The 19,494-nt window shown below is 31.7% G+C and overlaps 2 protein-coding genes across 2 annotated transcripts; one reads left to right on the forward strand and one right to left on the reverse strand.

The window, feature by feature from the left end:
• The first annotated feature begins 584 nt into the window (after positions 1–584).
• LOC111705737 (uncharacterized) lies at positions 585–6,701 on the forward strand. The gene is made up of 9 exons (XM_023478384.1): positions 585–700; positions 1,782–1,966; positions 2,218–2,306; positions 2,539–2,575; positions 2,769–2,882; positions 3,277–3,335; positions 4,581–4,655; positions 4,940–5,015; positions 6,617–6,701. The coding sequence occupies exons 1-9, from the start codon at positions 692–694 to the stop codon at positions 6,699–6,701; spliced, it is 729 nt and encodes a 242-aa protein (XP_023334152.1). The 5' UTR covers positions 585–691.
• Positions 6,702–14,829: 8,128 nt separating this feature from the next.
• On the reverse strand, positions 14,830–16,598 carry LOC111705743 (uncharacterized). The gene is made up of 5 exons (XM_023478389.1): positions 16,487–16,598; positions 16,207–16,281; positions 15,971–16,025; positions 15,777–15,842; positions 14,830–15,332 (listed from the first exon to the last, which is right to left on the reverse strand). The coding sequence occupies exons 1-5, from the start codon at positions 16,555–16,557 to the stop codon at positions 14,901–14,903; spliced, it is 699 nt and encodes a 232-aa protein (XP_023334157.1). The 5' UTR covers positions 16,558–16,598; the 3' UTR covers positions 14,830–14,900.
• Positions 16,599–19,494: the final 2,896 nt, after the last annotated feature.

The following is a 19,494-nucleotide window of genomic DNA, read 5'->3' on the forward strand; positions in this document are numbered from 1 at the left end:
ATAGACAGCGGTTAATTATCGTTAACGCTTGATCTCGATATCCAATGTGGACACTTTAAAAGATAAGGATAGTTACCTGAATAAAAGTTAGACCTGCAGGGTATCAAAGAGGATTTAAAATAATCTGCATAGATGGAGATCAATGCTTGATCCTGCAATTTACGAATCAAAAGTTCTGACTTTAGATAGATTTTAACCGGGTTAAGGTCGTCATTATAGTCTCATTCTTCGTGGTTAACCCTGTATATCTATTTATCAATCTATCTATTAGTCTTTATGGATACACGGGGATATTGATGGGACATAAAAACAACAGATAAAAGTTTGGTTTGGTTCGAATTGTAGTAATTCACCAAAATTACGTAGAAATTTCACGCATTAGACTCGACATAAACTTGGGTTTTTCTGAAATAAAAATGTTCGAACAATTAATTTGACAATTTGATCGAAAAGTTCTCTTATTACAAATTAGGCTTTTTGAAAATATTGTCCTCGTCGAAATGTTTGTTGGACCCATTTCGATAAAGCCTATTGCCTGTGTTGCAAGCAGTTTAATCCTAGGTGTTGGGTTCGAATCCCGGCTTCTCTTCCCTGTGTAGTCTCACGAAACTGTTCACATCAGAGTTTTATGAAAACCGTGGATTTTTCCTAAATTTCCGTCTGTCCGCCTCCATTAAAAATTCTACAACTCATGCAACTGGTAAATTACATTTTGAGGTTTTTGCGCGCATATTTTGTTAAAAATGGAATGTTTCAAACAAATTTGATTTTTTATTGCAAATATTGTGCATGATATTTTCACATTTGTGTTACTAAAAAGCTTAATTTTTGACATTTGCCCGATATTTAGATTTCTTCAAATGTTTAAAAAAATATTTGTTTCATATTTCAATGTACGCAGGATATGATGACACAACAAAACAGATAGAGAGATAGATAGGAAATAAATATAAAATTTGAAAAAAGATGAATGGTTTAATTCAGAGCTAAATAAACTTATGGGCGTGAAATAAATCAAAAATAGATAATCAAAAAGATTCAGAAAATATTCTGAATTAAAGAGTAAATAAATTCAATAACAATATAAAAATAATATAAAGGCAAATAGTTACTTATTTAGTTAGTTTGTTGGATAGATAGGTAGATAGCACGATAGATATAAAAAATAAAGATAGAAAGATAGAAAGATAGAAAGATAGAAAGATAGAAAGATAGAAAGATAGAAAGATAGAAAGATAGAAAGATAGAAAGATAGAAAAATAGAAAGATTGAAAGATAGAAAGATAGAAAGATTGAAAGATAGAATGATAGAAAGATAGAAAGAAAGACAGATAAAAAGATAAAAAATAGACAAGATAGAAAGATAGAAAATAGAAAGAAAAAAAGAAAGAAAGATAGAAACTAGGGTAAGATAGATAGATAAATGCAGTTTGGTTGCATCATGGTAAAGGTGCAGCTCGAGTAATCTGCAGTCCAGGATATAATGCGGGAAAACAGTGAGCACTGAGCACTGCTCAGTGAGAAGTGAGATATACCAGAATTAAAGTTAACATATAATATGGGATATCCGTGATGATAATTAAATATTTAGCTAGCATAGACAAACCAATTCTAACTAAAATATTAAACTTGTTATGCGTGGCAAATTCTCCTTTTTTCAAGTTGCAAAATTGCATCGCGCGTCTGAAAATCTTCTAATTGATATATATCCCTGCTCAATTTATGATTGTTTTTGTTTGAGTTTCACTGTATCAACTTCCTAATTATTGTGAACCTTTAAGATGCCTACCCGACACTCAGAGGTGCCAACCCAACACTCAAAAGTACCTATCCGACACTCAGAAGTACCTACCCGGGATTGGGATGTAGCTCACCCTATTAATATTGTAAGGAAGAAATCTTTGGAAGAAATTCAAGGGAAATCTTACATAATACAAAGAGAGGAAAATGGAAAGCAAATCTTTAGGTGCGTTTACAAATAAAATTATGAAAAAACACCCCCAACCCCCCTCCTTCTTTTTTTGAATTCTTTTACATAATTTTGATTTTCTAAAAATTCACAGGATTAACCAAATAAGTCAAATTAAAAATCTGCGAACATAAAATATTAAATTATAAAAACTGTCATTTCCATGTATTTTTTCTTTTTTAAGTTCTGTTAAAAAAAATTGAATTACAAAAAAGTCGTAAATTGGATTTTATTATTAGAACTTTTAGATTTCATATAATTGTGACAAGCTGTGGTTTTCTATCATGCCTGATTACAACTATTTGGGATCTTTCTGCTGGGAACCAACATATTACAGGTTGAGTAGCATTTTTACAGATTATATATCTATGATGTAAAGTAATAATCTCTGTTTGTTTTTGTGTGTGTCCGATCATAACTCATGAACCCCTGGTCCGATTTGCTTCAACTTTTGATTGGGGAACTCGATAGAACCACGGGAATGTTATAAGTTGAGAGGGCTGACTTATGTAGGAAAAAATTTCAGACAAAGCTGGGTTTCCAAGTTAGTATTTAAGGTGTGTATTAAGGTCGCTGTGTTTGGGCAAGTTTCTGCATCTGGATCAGGTTTTTTCATTTTATTGTTTTTGCTGTTTTTTTTGCTTTATACTTTTTGAAAACTCTCATTGATGGAAAAATGATAAAAGTTCTTTGCAGAACATGCATTTTTTTGCTGAAAATATCATGCTTTCAAAATCAAATAGTAATAATTTCGTTCTGGCACGAAAATCACTTTTAATAATTTATATTTTTGTTGCAGTACGTTAAGTTGTAGCTGTGTTTGTTTATTTCTTCTATTTGTAAATATACTTGGTCTATCTGGTATATACAAGGCCAGCAGCTGGTCTGAAACCAGACCGTACAATTCATACAGGTAAATATACTTGGTTCATCTGGTATATACAAGGCCAGTAGCTGGTCTGAAACCAGACCGTACAATTCATACAGGTAAATATACTTGGTCTATCTGGTATATACAAGGCCAGCAGCTGGTCTGAAACCAGACCGTACAATTCATACAGGTAAATATACTTGGTCTATCTGGTATATACAAGGCCAGCAGCTGGTCTGAAACCAGACCGTACAATTCATACAGGTAACTATACTTGGTTTATCTGGTATATACAAGGCCAGCAGCTGGTCTGAAACCAGACCGTACAATTCATTCAGGTAAATAAATTATTCAAAAATAAATTATTCAAAAATGGATTTGGATTTATCAGTTCTGTATTTATTGTAAATATAAAACTATCAACTTGTTGTTTTAGGTTTCTTTATATTTGGTTAATAGTTTACTTTCTTGTTGACATTTCAGTTCTGCCGATATGTAAGTATTTTAAAATAATAGTTTTGCTATTTTTTTATTGATTTATAATATTACCAAGCCAAAGATAACATTGTTTCTCGAAAATAACAGAACAAACCACACGTCCAGAAGTCGATAATAATAAAAATCTCTTTATTTCCTGAAAAATTGCATTTAATTATATTGGGTATAAATAATGAAAATAATGTTTGTAATGAAGAAAAATCCTTACAATCTAGAACAGGAAATGTGGGTACAAATGAGGGTACAAACAGTACTAAAAAAAGATGACAATTAATTACCAATGTAAATCACCTATTTTTTATGAATTTTGTTTTTTGCTTAACTTTTGAAAATAGAATCACTACACGTGAGCTTGTTGATTTCGTCGGAGATAAGAAGAGGGGGTTGGGGTTGCAAATGTTTGGTTTGGTGGTCTCTAAGAGAAGTTTTGAGTTAAAGACGACTTAAAACGGAGTAATGAAGGTTAGGGTCAACAAACATATGCAATTATGATTAAATTTAACCACTTAGCTTCAGCTTGTCCCTGCACACTAAAGAGCTGGTTGAACCGTCGCCACATGGTTCAACTATTATATTTAAAGAATTGTGCGCCCTGTTCAAATCCAATATTGGCAATATTTTAATTTACATGTATTAAAAGGGAATGTAGGCGTAATTTCAAATGGCTTTCCAATTATGTGGAGGTACGTACATCACGCACCCCTGACCCTTTAGTAAAAGTAAATTTAACCTAAAGTCTGACCGCGTCAACTTTGCTGCACCGGCTAGTCCTATTGAGTGTCTGCGTTATTTACCCAATTTGCGGGCGATACGGCTGCCTGTGACATGTCCGATTCCCAAGGGTACCCTAAAAGCTGCATGATATATATATTTATATCTCGTTTTTTAACAAATCACTATTTCTACTTTCAGTTTCTATAATAAAGAAACTTGCGCATTTCTTCTGCAGAAAAAAATCGAGAAATTTATCAGAATTAAACACTTTTTAAGCTCAAGAATGACAATATCTTCCGCATTATTAATAAAAGGGCATTATTTAATTGGAGGGTTACTTGAAATAACAGTTGGGTAGTCCCTTTTATATTTGGAAACCAACTAATTGGTCTTCTGTAAAATGTGATTTTTTAAAGTTTTTTTTACATTATTTTGATTTTGTAACTTTTAATTAAAACTTCAAAACGAACAAAAAATTAAAATGATGAAATATTTTGATAATATAAAAAACGTGATTAATTGATTAAGGTATCTACTTCCTCTACGCCTGGTTTATGCTCAAGAAATCCTACACTGTTCTACATATAGGAATACCCATCGTAGGTCAACAAATTACGAAGAAATGTTTTAAACAAATTACGTAGAAATGTAGAAATGTTTAAAACAAGTTACAAAGAATTGCAGAAATGTTTTGAACAAATTATGTAGAAATATTTTGAACAAATTATGTAGAAATATTTGAACAAATTATGTAGAAATATTTTGAACAAATTATGTAGAATTCCTTTAGACACCTTTCATTAAAATGTATGGAACACATTTTACGTGCTTTAAACAAATAAAGTAAAAATATGATGTTTCATGAATTTTTCTCTCTTCTTCTCTAGGTGTAGTTTGTTTATCTGGATATTTAGTTCTTATTCATCATTGGTTTCGTATACTAAACCTTACTCAACAAATCAGGTACAACATATCTATCAAAATACCTATCTATCTATACCTATATATATTTCTGGGTGTCTGTCTGTTTGTTTTTCTATATATCTTTCTATCTATCTATCTATCCATCTATGGGACTCTGTGTAGACTAAATTTCTAATGACCTTTTTTTCTGAGAATATTTCCATTATAATATCTCTGAGAATATTTCCATTATAATATCTCTGAGAATATTTCCATTATAATATCTCTGAGAATATTTCCATTATAATATCTCTGAGAATATTTCCATTATAATATCTCTGAGAATATTTCCATTATAATATCTCTGAGAATATTTCCATTATAATATCTCTGAGNCCCCCCCCCCCTTCCAAGAAAAAATACATGAACAAAACTGATAGAACCTTTATCTAAAAGTGTACTTTCATTTTTTAAAACTTTTTTTATTCTTTTTCTTTAACCTCCTCATTTTACTCTACTGCCCCTGAAATCTTGCATTCTTTACAGATTACTGTCCCTCAAAACTAAATTAGAAGCTAAAATTGCCGAATTCAGGGTTTCAGCAATTTATAAAATGTAAAGAGCCCAACAAATATGGCCGCTTGTTAAAAAAACGTGCAACATTTTAGATAAAAATGGCCGAAACATCTTTAGGATCATAAACATCCACCAGATCTACAAGAATTTCAAAAAAAAATCTCTTACTTATTTTTTACAACATCTCCCTGTATTATTAGGAGGGTTGGAGAGGGGAGAAAATTATATAAAAACTGGTAAAAATATAGGTTTGTAATATCTCTATTAGCTGGGATTTTGAGATAAAATTAACACAATTACATATTTTTACGAGGCTTTCTCGCTTCTCGGAATTTCGTCTCTAAATTGTGTAATTATTCGTAGTTATTATTTTAAACTAAACTTAATGTAAAAAATATCTCTGTTTCTATATTTGATAATTTAAACTTGTTGCTCATGCCTAGCTAATAGGGACTCAGGGAGTCTTAAATACTTTGAAATTTAAGAACTTTTTTCGATTTGACCAAGTTAATCAGCTTTAAGCTTGATTTTAAATGATATTATTCTGTAAGCTCAATTAATGCTACTCTTTTTTCGCACAGTTGATCTAGAAAATTTTGAATCAGATTTTATTTATCGACATTGTTTTATTATTGTAAAAATTAACTTCCAAGAGAATGTAAATCCTTCCATTATTTTTTTTTGTTTCATCCCCACAACGGTATTAACTATTAACCCTCCACCCTTTTATTTTTTTTCCCTTAATTCTCAAAATATTGTTTAATCTTAACTTGTTGTTTGACACCCTGTACTGAAGTTGTGTATACTACTGTTTGACACCCTGAACTGAAGTTGTNGTATATGGAACTGCTCTGACTCCCGACTGACTAATTATAGGGTCGGTATACCCCCTGTAAACCCAAAATCTGCATATTTCTACAAATTTTACCAATTTTCTCAGCAAAAAAATCATCCTGTCATGTGCGAGGAAAAGCTGATAAAAAATGTCAACCCGAAAAATTATTAAACCAGTATTTTTCTTATTATAAAATTCAACAGTTTACGATTCCCCACAGTTAGTTATCAAAAATAAGTTCGGTTGACAGCAAGTTGAGTTTCATCTTCAGCTGTTCTCTGTATCCACTTGACCGAGGGAAAACTGCGTCTATAGTTAGAATCCTGATACTCTAAGACTGCTTGAAGACTGCTGTGCAAATAATTAGTTGAATATTCTGACTCTTAAACACGTTTCAAACAATCACAAGATTAATGATCTCACCCTACTTTTCCATCCTACTTCTACCCAACCTATCCTACTTTTCCATTCTACCCTCTTTATCCTACTTTTCCATTCTACTTCTACCCAATTTATCCTACTTTTCCATGCTACTTTTCCATTCTACCCTCTTTATCCTACTTTTCCATTCTACCCTCTTTATCCTACTTTTCCATCCTACCCTCTTTATCCTACTTTTTCATTCTACCCTCTTTATCCTACTTTTTCATTCTACCCTTTTTATCCTACTTTTTCATCCTACCCTCCTTATCCTACTTTTCCATCCTACCCTCTTTAACTTACTTTTCCATCCTTCTCTCTTACACCTTTTTCCATAATACCCTTTCAGCTTATTTTTGAATAAATTATAATTTTCCAAGATTAAAACCTGAAGTTATGTTAATTGCCTGTTTCTAAATTAGGCCTGAAAGGCCTCTGTATAGGCCCAGGCATAAATCAAACTTGCGAACTTCAAGGCCTACAGGGAATTGGAACTTATAAATCAGAGAAGGGGTAGCAGATTTTTGGCAAGGATTAATTTGCAACGTGTTTTTCGTGCACGCAAATCTTGTTTCTAGGTTACAGCTGCCGCCCGTGCCATGTTTTTACTATCAATGTTTTTAGAATAAGATATCTTAAACTAATTTAGATCTTCCTTAGTTAAAATCAATTTAATAAAAGCAGTGTGTCCGTGAAAAAAAAGATTTATAATATAATTAAAATAAGTTTACATCAAAAAATCATTATTGAAATAAGTAATAATAAACATTTTCTTTTCAGTGTTTATTATTTTGTGACACCCTACCGTTCATTTCGTTACAAAATTAAATCTGATCAAATATTAAGCAGATGTTGAGCACTTAAAAATCGCCAACTTTAATTAGTAATTAATTCAAAACAATTGCGGACATTTTTTTGGTCTTCTGATTAATCTTAATTAGATCAAAACCTGGCTAGAAGCCCCTCCGGTCTGGAAAAGTCTAAAAGGAAAAAGAAATTGTATTAAAAAACAACGGAAGGGGGAAATAATTAGGGGGTAAGGAGTTACATGAGGGTGGAAACAAGGGGGCAAATTTCCTTCAGTAGTCAACGATCAATCGATCAATTATATAAACGTCTAGACGATCACCAGTATTTGATTACAAGATCAATTATATAAACGTCTAGACGATCACCAGTATTTGATTACAAGATCAATTATGTAAACGTCTAGACGATCACCATTATTTGATTACAAGATCAATTATATAAACGTCTAGACGATCACCAGTATTTTATTCCAAGATCAATTATATAAACGTCTAGACGTTCACCAGTATTTGATTACAAGAAAAATATAAAAATGATGACCACACATGCCTACTTTTTAGTGATTTAAACTAATAATAGTATTTATATATAACCTATTTATTTTCCTATTTTGATCTAGTGTGTAGTGTCCGACTTTCTATTTCAATAGCAAAATACGATTTCTTTATTTATGATTTATGCTTCATATTCTCTGAAAGGATATAAAATGTCATTGCACATCATTATACGTTTTATGTAAAAAAATAACACTTGTAAAAACTGAGTGGATTTGTTTGAAAAAAGTTTTTGTTAGTTTGTATGTTTGTCCGATACTATGACTAATGTCACATGTGTTTACATGAAATCTATCTCATTTAACTGAAAATGCCGATACTAATTTAACCAACACATAATTAGACGTTAACCCCCCCCCCCCCCCNCATTTAATGAACCCAACACCCATTTTCATCTTTTTTTCATGAAATTTCAAGAGGCTCTGCAAACATGTAAGAAGTTTACTTTAATTACTTACTGCCATATATCGATGACTCTGTAAGTAAAATTAGGCCTGAACGATTTTTCGAGTTGTTCGATAACAAACGATAAACTTTGCTTCGTCCAGGTTTATATCATCTTTTAAAGCCAACGTTTTGTTTACTTTACGATTAAAGAAAACGTTTAGAGAATTGTGAAAAATGTTAATTTTTGTCAATAGAAAGAAAGTAGAAACAGTTTAATTGAAATTCTGTTAATTGGGTAAAGAAATTGAGTCTTTGCCATACAATTATTTAAATTTTTTGTAATCTTAATATCTTTGCAACCTAATGTTGTGAAACTTTGATATTTATAAGTTAGGTTATTTGATCTAACAGAATTTATATATTGAAATATCTATGATCTACAAAATTGGGTTGCAAGGATATAGGGATTATAAAATCAGAGTTTGTGGCAAAGACACAATTCCTTTTGTCAGTGACCAATAAATCCTGGCAATACCTTAGATTACATTTTGCTGCAGAAATCCAACAGTCATTTGCTAAAACATTTTAGGCACTCTTTAGATAAAAGTGGTGTTTTTAGATTTTTTTTCATAAAATAGGTCTTCTGTTAAATCCAATCTAAAACATTCATTCTTTTAAATGTTAAATGACCCCTAAAACCCCCCGAATGTCCCCAAAATAATCCTTGTTTCCCTCAAAACACCGGGAATTGAGGCATCGGCTGCCATGTGCCCCTTGTCAATTCTAATCTTCAGAAATCTTTAAACATTTCCTACGAATTTAATGAATGTTTTTCCATCTTATATTCAACATATTTTAATAATCTGCAATATTATATCTTGTATTTTCAACCAATCAGAATCCTGGCTTATCCACCATTCTCGTTAAACATTATGAGCATTAGTAAANTTCCCTTCCACCCTGTTATCCGTGGATTAACTGCTGTCTTGTGCTTGACTGAAGTCTATTTAAGTAAAATTAATAGGAAACGAGGTTTATTGGTCTCTTAAAATTCAATCCAGCAATTAGCTCCCATTTTATTCTTTAGCATAGGTATATATTGAGGGTAGAGGTATATGGAGGGATATAAAATCAATTTAAACAAGAATTTTTACATCCCTACCATCCTTTAGCTGATCTAGGGAGGGGAGAAAGCTGGTTAATCTACATTCTTAGTGATATAGATACATGATCATTAACATTTTAATTCAACTAAACTACCGTTTTAAAGGGAACCATCGCCATAAGTTAAAATACCCTTTAAAATGTGAGAAATTTATTTTTTAATTTTACACGTTAAAAGGGTCTATAATTGAGGGTTTTTATCAATACAAAATTATTTTTAAAAATTCATTATTTTGCGCAATCTGATTTCTTACTGGCACGTACTGTAGAATATAATATAACGTAGACATATTTTCAAGCGAACCTCAATTTAAAAAAGAGTTTCATGTCCGGTTCACAACGGTACCCTGTAAACCTTTGAATTATCAAGGCTGAATGAAATATCCTTATTTTCTCGTTAAAAATTATTAATTCTCGATTATAAGCTAAACACACGAATATATCTTCCTTTTTATTGATCAGACAAATGTTTGAAGTTGTGAATCGACTACTCTGTATATATGACGTTTACAGATTTCTTTTAAAATGTAATATACTTAAGATTCGAATCACAGCATTTCTGAAACTTTCTGAAAAATTAATATTAGCATTTAAATGGCCAAAATTATATCTCCATGCATATGCAATGTTTTACAGAAACACATCGAAATTTTAATTAAAACAGATTAAATACCCTAGACTTCGGTTTCTTACAAATTTGAATCTTATCGCGTTTTGGTCTTTAATTCATTGATCTAAAAAATTACGAAGTTGTCTTATTATATCTTTTTTTATAAAATCGCATCCTCCGAAAATGAAATAGGATAAAAGAAAAAAAAAGCGGAGGTTTTTTCTTTTATTGGTCCAGTTATAATCGAATTGAACAAGAACCAAAACATGAAAGGATTTGAGCCACAAATTCTGATATTCTATAAATCCCTATATCTTTGCAACCATATATTTCAAACTTTATATTCTGTCAGATCAAATAGTGTAGGTTTGAAATATATCAGAGTTTTACACCATCAGGTTGCAAAGATAAAGGGATTATAAATATTGAGACTCAACTCCTTTGCGAGTATAGAGTTTAAAGGGCACTGTTGTGAATCGTCAGTGTTCTTTTTGATTATGAAGGGGGGTTACTTAAAATACATTAATTCCCAAACCTCTCTCACGGTGTTTCCATCTTGTTTATATTCCGAAAACATTTTAATTTGGTTTCTGCAGTTTAAAATTTAATTAAGAATCCGCTGTGAACATTCACACGGGCCGGGGCCAGCTTATGTAAACATAAACATAAACACAGGCAGAGACAGATACAAGCGTTGTTTATACTGCTAAATTGAAATCTCTGTTCACTGCAAATACATAGATAAATTCAGGCATTTTGCCTTCTTTACATCAATACCAGTTTTTATACAGCGGTCATTCATTCATTCTTCAACTGTATTCATCCTGGAGCTTTATTCAATTCATTTTCATTCATTCATCCTGGAGCTTTCTTCAATTCATTTTCATTCATTCTTCAACAGTATTCAATTTATTTCTTTATTCAATAAGTTTTTTTTATCCTTTTACTCCTCATCCATTCATTTTGTTTTGATAGCTAATTTATTCATTACTTTATTCATCAGAATATAGGGTTTCATCATCAACTTAACAATTGAAAACAGTTTAAAAATTATCTTTAAAAAACAAACTCTGTATTGTTATAAAGGAACTGATTTCTTGCCTCAAAATCTAATCTTTTAATCTAGGTTGGTCAAGATATCTAGGTTGGTCTTGATATCTAGGTTGGTGTGGATATCTAGGTTGGTCTGGATATCTAGGTTGGTCTGGATATTTAGGCTGGTATGGATGTCTAGGTTGGTCTGGATATCTAGGTTGGTCTGGATATCTAGGTTGGTCTGGATATCTAGGTTGGTCTGGATATCTAGGTTGGTATGGATATCTAGCTGTTGGTACTGTAGGTCTGGATATCTAAGTTTAAGTTTAATGTCTGCAAGAAGAATGTTTGAAAGGAAATGTCTGTGGTTTATTATGATGAGAAAAGGTGGAGTTGGAACGCCCTCTAAACACTACAGGCGCCACCAGAGAGGAATCTAGAATATTACCAAACCTGTAATAAAATACATATCTTATTTTTCATTTGGTAATCATCAAAGATGCTGATTCGATTTTCCTAAAGGAATTGAGTCTTAGCCACAAACTGAGATTGTATAATCCCTATATCTTTGCAACCTAATTGTGCACGTGTAAACCTTTGATATTTTAAACTTAGATTATTTGATCTAACATAATTTTTAGTTTGAAATATCTAAGACCTTGGGTTGCTAAGATATAAGGATTATAAAATATGAGTTTATGGCAAAGACTTAATTCCTTTGAATCTGTCAATAATCTTTGATTTTTAAAACATTTAAAACTTTTGAAATTAAACCTTACAAGTTTCTCGAAGTTTTGATAATGAAAATTTGTCCGACAAAATTCAAAATTTTATTTTAAGCTTTCTTTTGGTTCTCCGCTGGTTCTTTGGCGGTGGCTATGTTTGAGCTCCATGAATTAAAGAGCGGTTGGGGGGGAAAGGGGGGATGGGGTTTGAATAGAAATGAATATATTTCATATTTAATCATCTCAACACACCGCCTGCAGATATATTTGTCCAATGGTTAATCAAATCAGTATTCTCTCTCTCATCAAACCGACACATCATCAACTCGTAAATTACTAAAGGGCTCTCTGGTTTTTGTATTCTTAGTTTTCATTTTACATTTCAATAACTACCCTTTCATCTTGGGTCACATTATTTTGACTTTCTTGAACACTAGCTGGAGGTTTATAATATTAATCATCGTTACTCCCGCCGTTTACTTGCGCTTGATTTTAAGTCACAATTTTAGCTGAAATGCCCGGTGTTACCTGTAGAAATTCAAAATCTCAAACGAATTTGAGCCTGTGTTACCCTCAAAAATTTCAGCCGGTTTGGTCCAGCCGTTTGGCCAGCTATAGCTAACATATATATGAGCGAACAGCTATATTATAAAAAAGATGTACCCTTGCTTCATAATGTTTCACAACAATTTTTCTTGTTTATAGTTACACTGTTTTAAAATTTGTTGAAAATGAACATTGAACACTGACTGTTTTCATGTTATCTTAAACTGTTATCATGTTTTTTAAATTGGTATTATGTTACTGTAAAAGGAACGTTAACACCCTGTTCTACAACTATTATAAAGCTATTGATACACCCTTTTTGAATTTAATCTAACAGCCTGTTTTCATGTAATGTGCTCAAAGATCCAGACAGTTATAGACATTGTGCATCAATTTACAAGACTGGGTCGACTTTGAAGTGTAGCAACACCCTTGACATGTACATTTGAGATATTCAACGAGCTTGTTTCTTGCTTTAAAAGATACAATTGGCAAAATACTGATGGTTTTGCTGGTTTAGAATTACTGTGGGCTGAAACACCCTGTGTTTCTCTCCTTGTTGAAATCTATAGAGATTAGTTCTGAAGATAGTTATGAATCTCATCTTATACTAAGGATGGGTTGGATGGGGGTGTGAGGGGGGGGAGAGGAGAGGGGTGTTAGATCATGCAGTGATCAGCAGGATCCTGATTTACCTTTCTTAAAGCCGAACCCATCCCTACCACTAATGATACTGTTCCCAGGCTTATTCTAAACCTTTGATCAAAGCCAAGCCTTTTCTAGGTCTGCCCTAGGTAGGGGATAGATAGATAAATGGGTATATCAGGTATATCTCGGGAGCGGATCTAGTGACATCTTGTCAAACCAAATCAATCTGAATTAACAAAGGATTTAGAGAAATGGGTCAAAGAAGGGAAACCAAAATTAAATACGATGAATGGACAAGGAGAAGAATATAAAATTCGTCAATACTAGCTATACTAACCAGATTTGGTGGACATCTAACTTAAATAGCGTCAAACGCCCCCTTTCTCCTCGCCTCGCAAAATTGTATGTTTAAATATTGGTATGAATATATCCTTGAATCTACAAAATAATTTTGTACTACGTTACTAAATTCTTTTTTCCTACCTACTGAATATGATATGTTTATTTCAAAGTAACTAAACACTTGTCCCAAGCCCTAATTTCCGAATGATTATATATTTGCAACCTGATTGTGTAAACCTTTAAATTATTTATACTTTGACTATTAGATCTATAACTAGAAGTACGTATTCATAGTTAGAAATATCAAGTCTACGAAATCAGGTTGTTAAAATAAATGAATTGAGTCTTTGCCACACACTCTGCTTTTCTAAATTCTATATATTAGGATTCCAATGTCGTAGACCTTAGATATTTAAAACTATGAATTCTGTTAGATCAAATAATATAAGTTTGAAATATCAAAGATTTACGACATTGGGTTCCAAAGATATAGGGATTATAAAATCAGAGAATGTGGCAAAGACTCAATTCCTTTAAGTTAAAGGGAAATTGGTAAGTTCCTTTTATCAATTATTAATTATAACACTGGTTTTGTATTCAAGGTTAAAAAGAATTTGATCTTTCAACTCAAACTGTAGATGATACTGTGCAGATACAATTTAGAATATAAATATTTATGCAGAACAAGAGAAAAATGTCAATTTTGTGTATTGAACCCAACTATGTTGATACAAAGTAAATTCCTGTTACACAACTACATATTATGTGTGTGTCAAAGTAAATGGTTAAATGAAACTCTAGGAGCTAGAAATCTGAACTAAAGGTTCCCTGGAGCTAACCTAGGACAAGGATATTTTATACTTCCGTCAAATATTCTCAATATATCTACTGTTGTTTCAACTTCATTTTCCAGGATACATACTTCACAGCAAAATATCCATATATTGTCACCATACACTCAACAGGACACTATAGGATATGTTACAAAGACGGGGAGGGGGGGGGGGCTAGACCACCCACTGGTAACTTCATTAGAATATAGGAAACCTTATCCATAACTTCCTTCCTTTAAGTATTGTAATGGATTATATATATAGTGACCTGTAGTGAACCTATTAGAAAACTCATTGGTCACTGGTCAGCCTTCATACAACACAATATAATAAATGTACTACACGGATTCATTCATTTTATGCTTTCTTAAAAGAAGAAATATGTGATGTAATTTAAATTCAATTCATTATCGTTGTGTATTTAGGAGACATTTAACTAATAAATATTTCGAACAAAAAATTAAAATCTGGGAAAGTCTTTCTCTTTCTCGTTCTTAGAAGCAGACTTGTCCTCCTTCTTCTCAGAATACAAATTCTCAATTGTATCCTGGAACAATCCTGGCTCATTTTCAGACTTCTTTCCAGACTTTTCATCCTTCTTCTCAGGTAGAACCTTTTTCATAGTTTCCTGGAACAATCCTGGCTCTTCAGTCTTAGAATCAGACTTGGCATCCTTTTTCTCAGGAAGAATGGAATCAAGAGTGCCCTGAACCCAACCTTTCTCGTTGCTCTTAGACTCAGACTTGTCATCGCTTTTCTTTGGGAGAACCCTTCCGATAGTATTATCAAAAAAACTCTTCTCGTCCGTCTTTGATGAATCCTTATCCTTTTTTTCTGGTAGAACCTTCCCGAGCTGTTCCTGAACCCAGGTCTTCTCTGCAGGTTCATCAGTCTATAAAATGTTTCATGATTTAATGTTATGTAATCTTAGACCAGACTTAATAAATAGCAAGACATGGTTGAACCGCACAAGCGTGGTTCGAGTACTTCTCTCCAGCTTGAACTGTCGCACAAGAGAAGGGGTTGAACTAAATCTGTGCGGTTCAACTACTTCATACTATTCATTAAACCTGGTCCCTGTACAATTTTATCTAAAATTTGTTTAGTTTGTATTGAGATTTTAAAAGGTTTTCGAACGAACTTTGATCATCAATAAAAGAAACTTCAGATTTTATTTTCTAAATTATTTTTTTGATTAGCGCTTGCCTCGCTTTCTAACTATTTATACCTTACACAAAACTTCACAAAATTCAAATATTATACTGGCAACGGCTGGCAACTTTTGAATGAACCTACTTTCACACCAAGAGTTGAAAATCTTTATTCAATGATTTACCTTCTTTTCTGATGTAATCATATTCTTAGCACTACTTAACGTCTTCTCCAGAGATTGTTCAGCTCCCTGAAAAACATACATTTTTATTATAGATCAAAACAGAAGTTTGCAAATTAAATGAATAAAACTAATTCTTTACTGAGCACAATTTCTTTTAATTTGAAAATTGAAATATTTAAGGAGATACTTTTAACCTTGATTGTGTCCTTAGCAGTCTCCATGGTATCCTTAGCTTTGTCCATGACCATTCTAAACGCAAATGTTATTTATTATATTCTCAAACCCAATTTTGATTAAATCTTGTTAAAGAATCTTATTGTTAATAGTTCTTGATAATTTCTCTAGTTTTAAAGCTATAATATTGCAGTTTACTATGTCTATTATAAAATATTAACGTTTTCATGATGTATCTCGGTATTTTTTAACTTACGTTGTTAAGCTGGCATCATCGTCACATTTCTCTGAAGTCTTCTTCTTCTTATCGTCTCTGTTGGCCGAACCAAGACTGAAATAATAAATTAGATAGGTCCTCATTATCATATGTATGAAAATTAATGATGTGTTTGTATTATTTCATAACAAATTAGGCAAAAAGCAATTATTTCCTTGATTTTTCAAGTTTGTCACAGTAAAATCAGATTTAAAAGCAATCTGTGAATAATTTCATTTGGTTTTTTCCTGTAAAATACAAAACAATCCTTTTTACTCACCTGTAGGTAGTAAAACCAACTGCAGCTGTTGCAATTGCCATTCCAATTCCTGCTTTAACTAGTTTTGACATCTTTCTCCCGTGATCGGATCGGAAATGGAGTTCCCGGATTTTCAAAACCGAGTTCCCGCATTTTCTCAAAAAATGTTATAAATCATAGAATAATGACGATGATGGAATTCTTCAATAGATTTCGGCAGTCTTGGGTTGTAATTTTAAGTCCAGTAATCCGTAAAGAATGCTTAAATCTGTCCGAAGCCAGAGCACTTTTTGTTCACAAGATTTACGTTTCTTTTGTTCGCCTATGTTGTGACATTAGAATCCTAGCACTCAAATAACATTTTGAATTTGTCATCTATGAAAACTTTAAATTTCAAAAGTTGGGTTATTTCTTGATTTTAATGAAATACAAACTTTAAAATGAAACCTAATATGGCTGTCGGCGTTTATTAAATTTAATACCGTGTTAATACAACAAATATGAAATATTTAAAACAAGAGGTTTGAAATTTACACGATTAAATAAGTAATATAATTATTTTCTTAAATTCTAGAAGAGGTTCTTTTATTTTGCTGAAGCTTTATGCGAATGGTTTGCATGTGCTTGTTTTGCACCCCTTTTCTTTGTGCAAAATTTTTGCGTTTCTCCATTGTCATTTAGTGAATACATGTCTGCAGTCTCGAATAGAAATTAGATAGATAAAAAGATAGCGTCAGAGGAGAAAAGTACGTTGCTATCGCAAAAATTTTTGAAAGGATGTTTACATTCAATAGTTTTTAAGTCCGGAACTTTAAACCAATTTTTATTAATATTACAATTTCATGTGGGTTTTACATCTATATATTGTAGACTTTGTAAAGAAAAACAACTATAAATAATTGAATTCATAATTTGCTGAGGATTTCCGATTTGTTTGTGCAATAAAGCTAATTAAGAGTCGGTGATCATTTGCATAGATTACAAATTGTGTAAACGAGGTGTGACTTAACGGTCAAACTTATCTCAAAGATCAACGGGTCTAAATGGTTTTATTGTATATGCCTCCTCTATTAGTTTCCTTATTGATTAATTTCAAGTTGGTAGCTTAAAGCTCGCCATTCACCCATTGTTGTTGTTGGAAATTAATTATCAAAGTTGTTCCCCGGATCCATCCAAAGTTATCATCATGTTACCAACATCTTACATGTTACTCAGGACTACCATTGGATCTATCCAAAATTAGCCATCGTTCCATGAAATAATTGTTTAATTCAAAATATCCACTGGTCACATAACTGTTATTAACCATTGATATTTCACGAACAGTGGATCCGTCCCAAATTACTAGTTGCTTTGAATAAGTGCCAACATTGTTGAATAGGTCAGGGTATCGTAAACACTAAGTATGGTTGTATGACATGTCAAGCTGTGAAATTGTTTTCTTTGAAGCACCGACAAGCAGATATTACAAGCAGATATTTGCCTACTGTTATAGTTTACAATACCTAATAGTGTTATAAAAATATTAATATGCATAGAATAAAAGGTTTTATTACGATATTTTGATGTTGCTTCGATGCAAATATGACTGGCCCAAGGTTTCGTCTATAAGGTGAACCCTTAATGGATGTTGTTCGAAAATTTTAGAAAGATAAAACACTTTTTCCTCTTATTTTTCTAAATATGTGCTACAATGATAACCGGAAATTGGAAGACGACATTATAGCAATACTGTATGTTTTGTTGTATCTAAGCAAATGGTCTTATACTAGACACTCATAAAATCGCTAAATTAGTAAAATGGCTTTGTTTACACTCCACAATGTCTCATGTTCATTGGACTTAATAAGTTATAATTGGATTATAAAAGTCGTCTTCCTATTTCAGATTTTTCTAGTTATTACTTTATGCTATAAGGTAACCCACAAAGGATGAGAATTTATTAAAGATCTAAATTAAAACCAAATTTTAATGCTATCAAAACAATTCAGTAAACGCAAAGAAGGAAAAAATGAACAATTGCAACAATTTTTTAATTTCTGAAAACAATTAAGAAAATAAATCGTTTTATGCAGTCTATGATAGGGGACCCTTTACTATAGCCATTGATGATGTTCTAATATTTATTTTATTTGTAATTTACAGTTATTCGTAATTCATTTAATTAGTTACTAAACGACGAATTTTTCTACCTCTGCACTGATGAGATATACTGCTTTGCTATCTTTTACAGTAGAAATCCATGTAAGCAAATTTCTAGAAAATCTGCAATTGGAATTCATCATTTTTAATAAAGAAAAAACAACAAAATTATACTTCAATCATTATTAAAAGAAATATATGCACTAATCATTAATTTTTTTATCCCAACTTTCTAATAAGTGTTATGAATACTTACTGTATTATTTAGCATTAAAATATTTATATTCTCATGCAGTTAGATTGATAATGATATATAAATTGAACTGTTAGAAGCTGTTGTTTTCACGGCTTGGTGAGGAACAATGGTTACTAATTGGCAGCAGGTTAAATTGGTAATCTAATCCTAAACCAAATATTCTAGAGATTCAAATATGAAATAGGTAAGTGTAAAAATTTTCATTAAAAAATCATACAAGTAAAAACATATGTTTTCTTGATTTTGAATTGGTTAAATCTGGTTCTACGTTAAACAGACAAGTAATGCAAATTAGTTTGCAATGGTTTGCATCAAGTGAAAGGAATTTTATTTGCAAGGGCAGTGGAGGAACTCTCCCTTGGGATTTCCTGAAAATTTTAACCAAAGAGAACAAAAAAAATGCAAAAATATTGTTTAAAGAAATCAAGAATATCCATGCAATAAAGCAAAATGTCAGATTATGGGTTTATGTTACCAGCCAGTCCTCAAAACGATTTAATCTATCTATCTATCTAGCTATCTCTCTATCTATCTATCTATCTATCTATCTATCTATCTATCTATCTATCTATCTATCTATCTATCTATCTATCTATAGTAGATGTTAGTTCCACATTTATTGAAAATATAT

This window comes from Eurytemora carolleeae, unplaced genomic scaffold (genome assembly GCF_000591075.1).
Source record: "Eurytemora carolleeae unplaced genomic scaffold, Eaff_2.0 scaffold302, whole genome shotgun sequence".
NCBI classification, from domain to species: Eukaryota; Metazoa; Arthropoda; class Copepoda; order Calanoida; family Temoridae; genus Eurytemora; species Eurytemora carolleeae.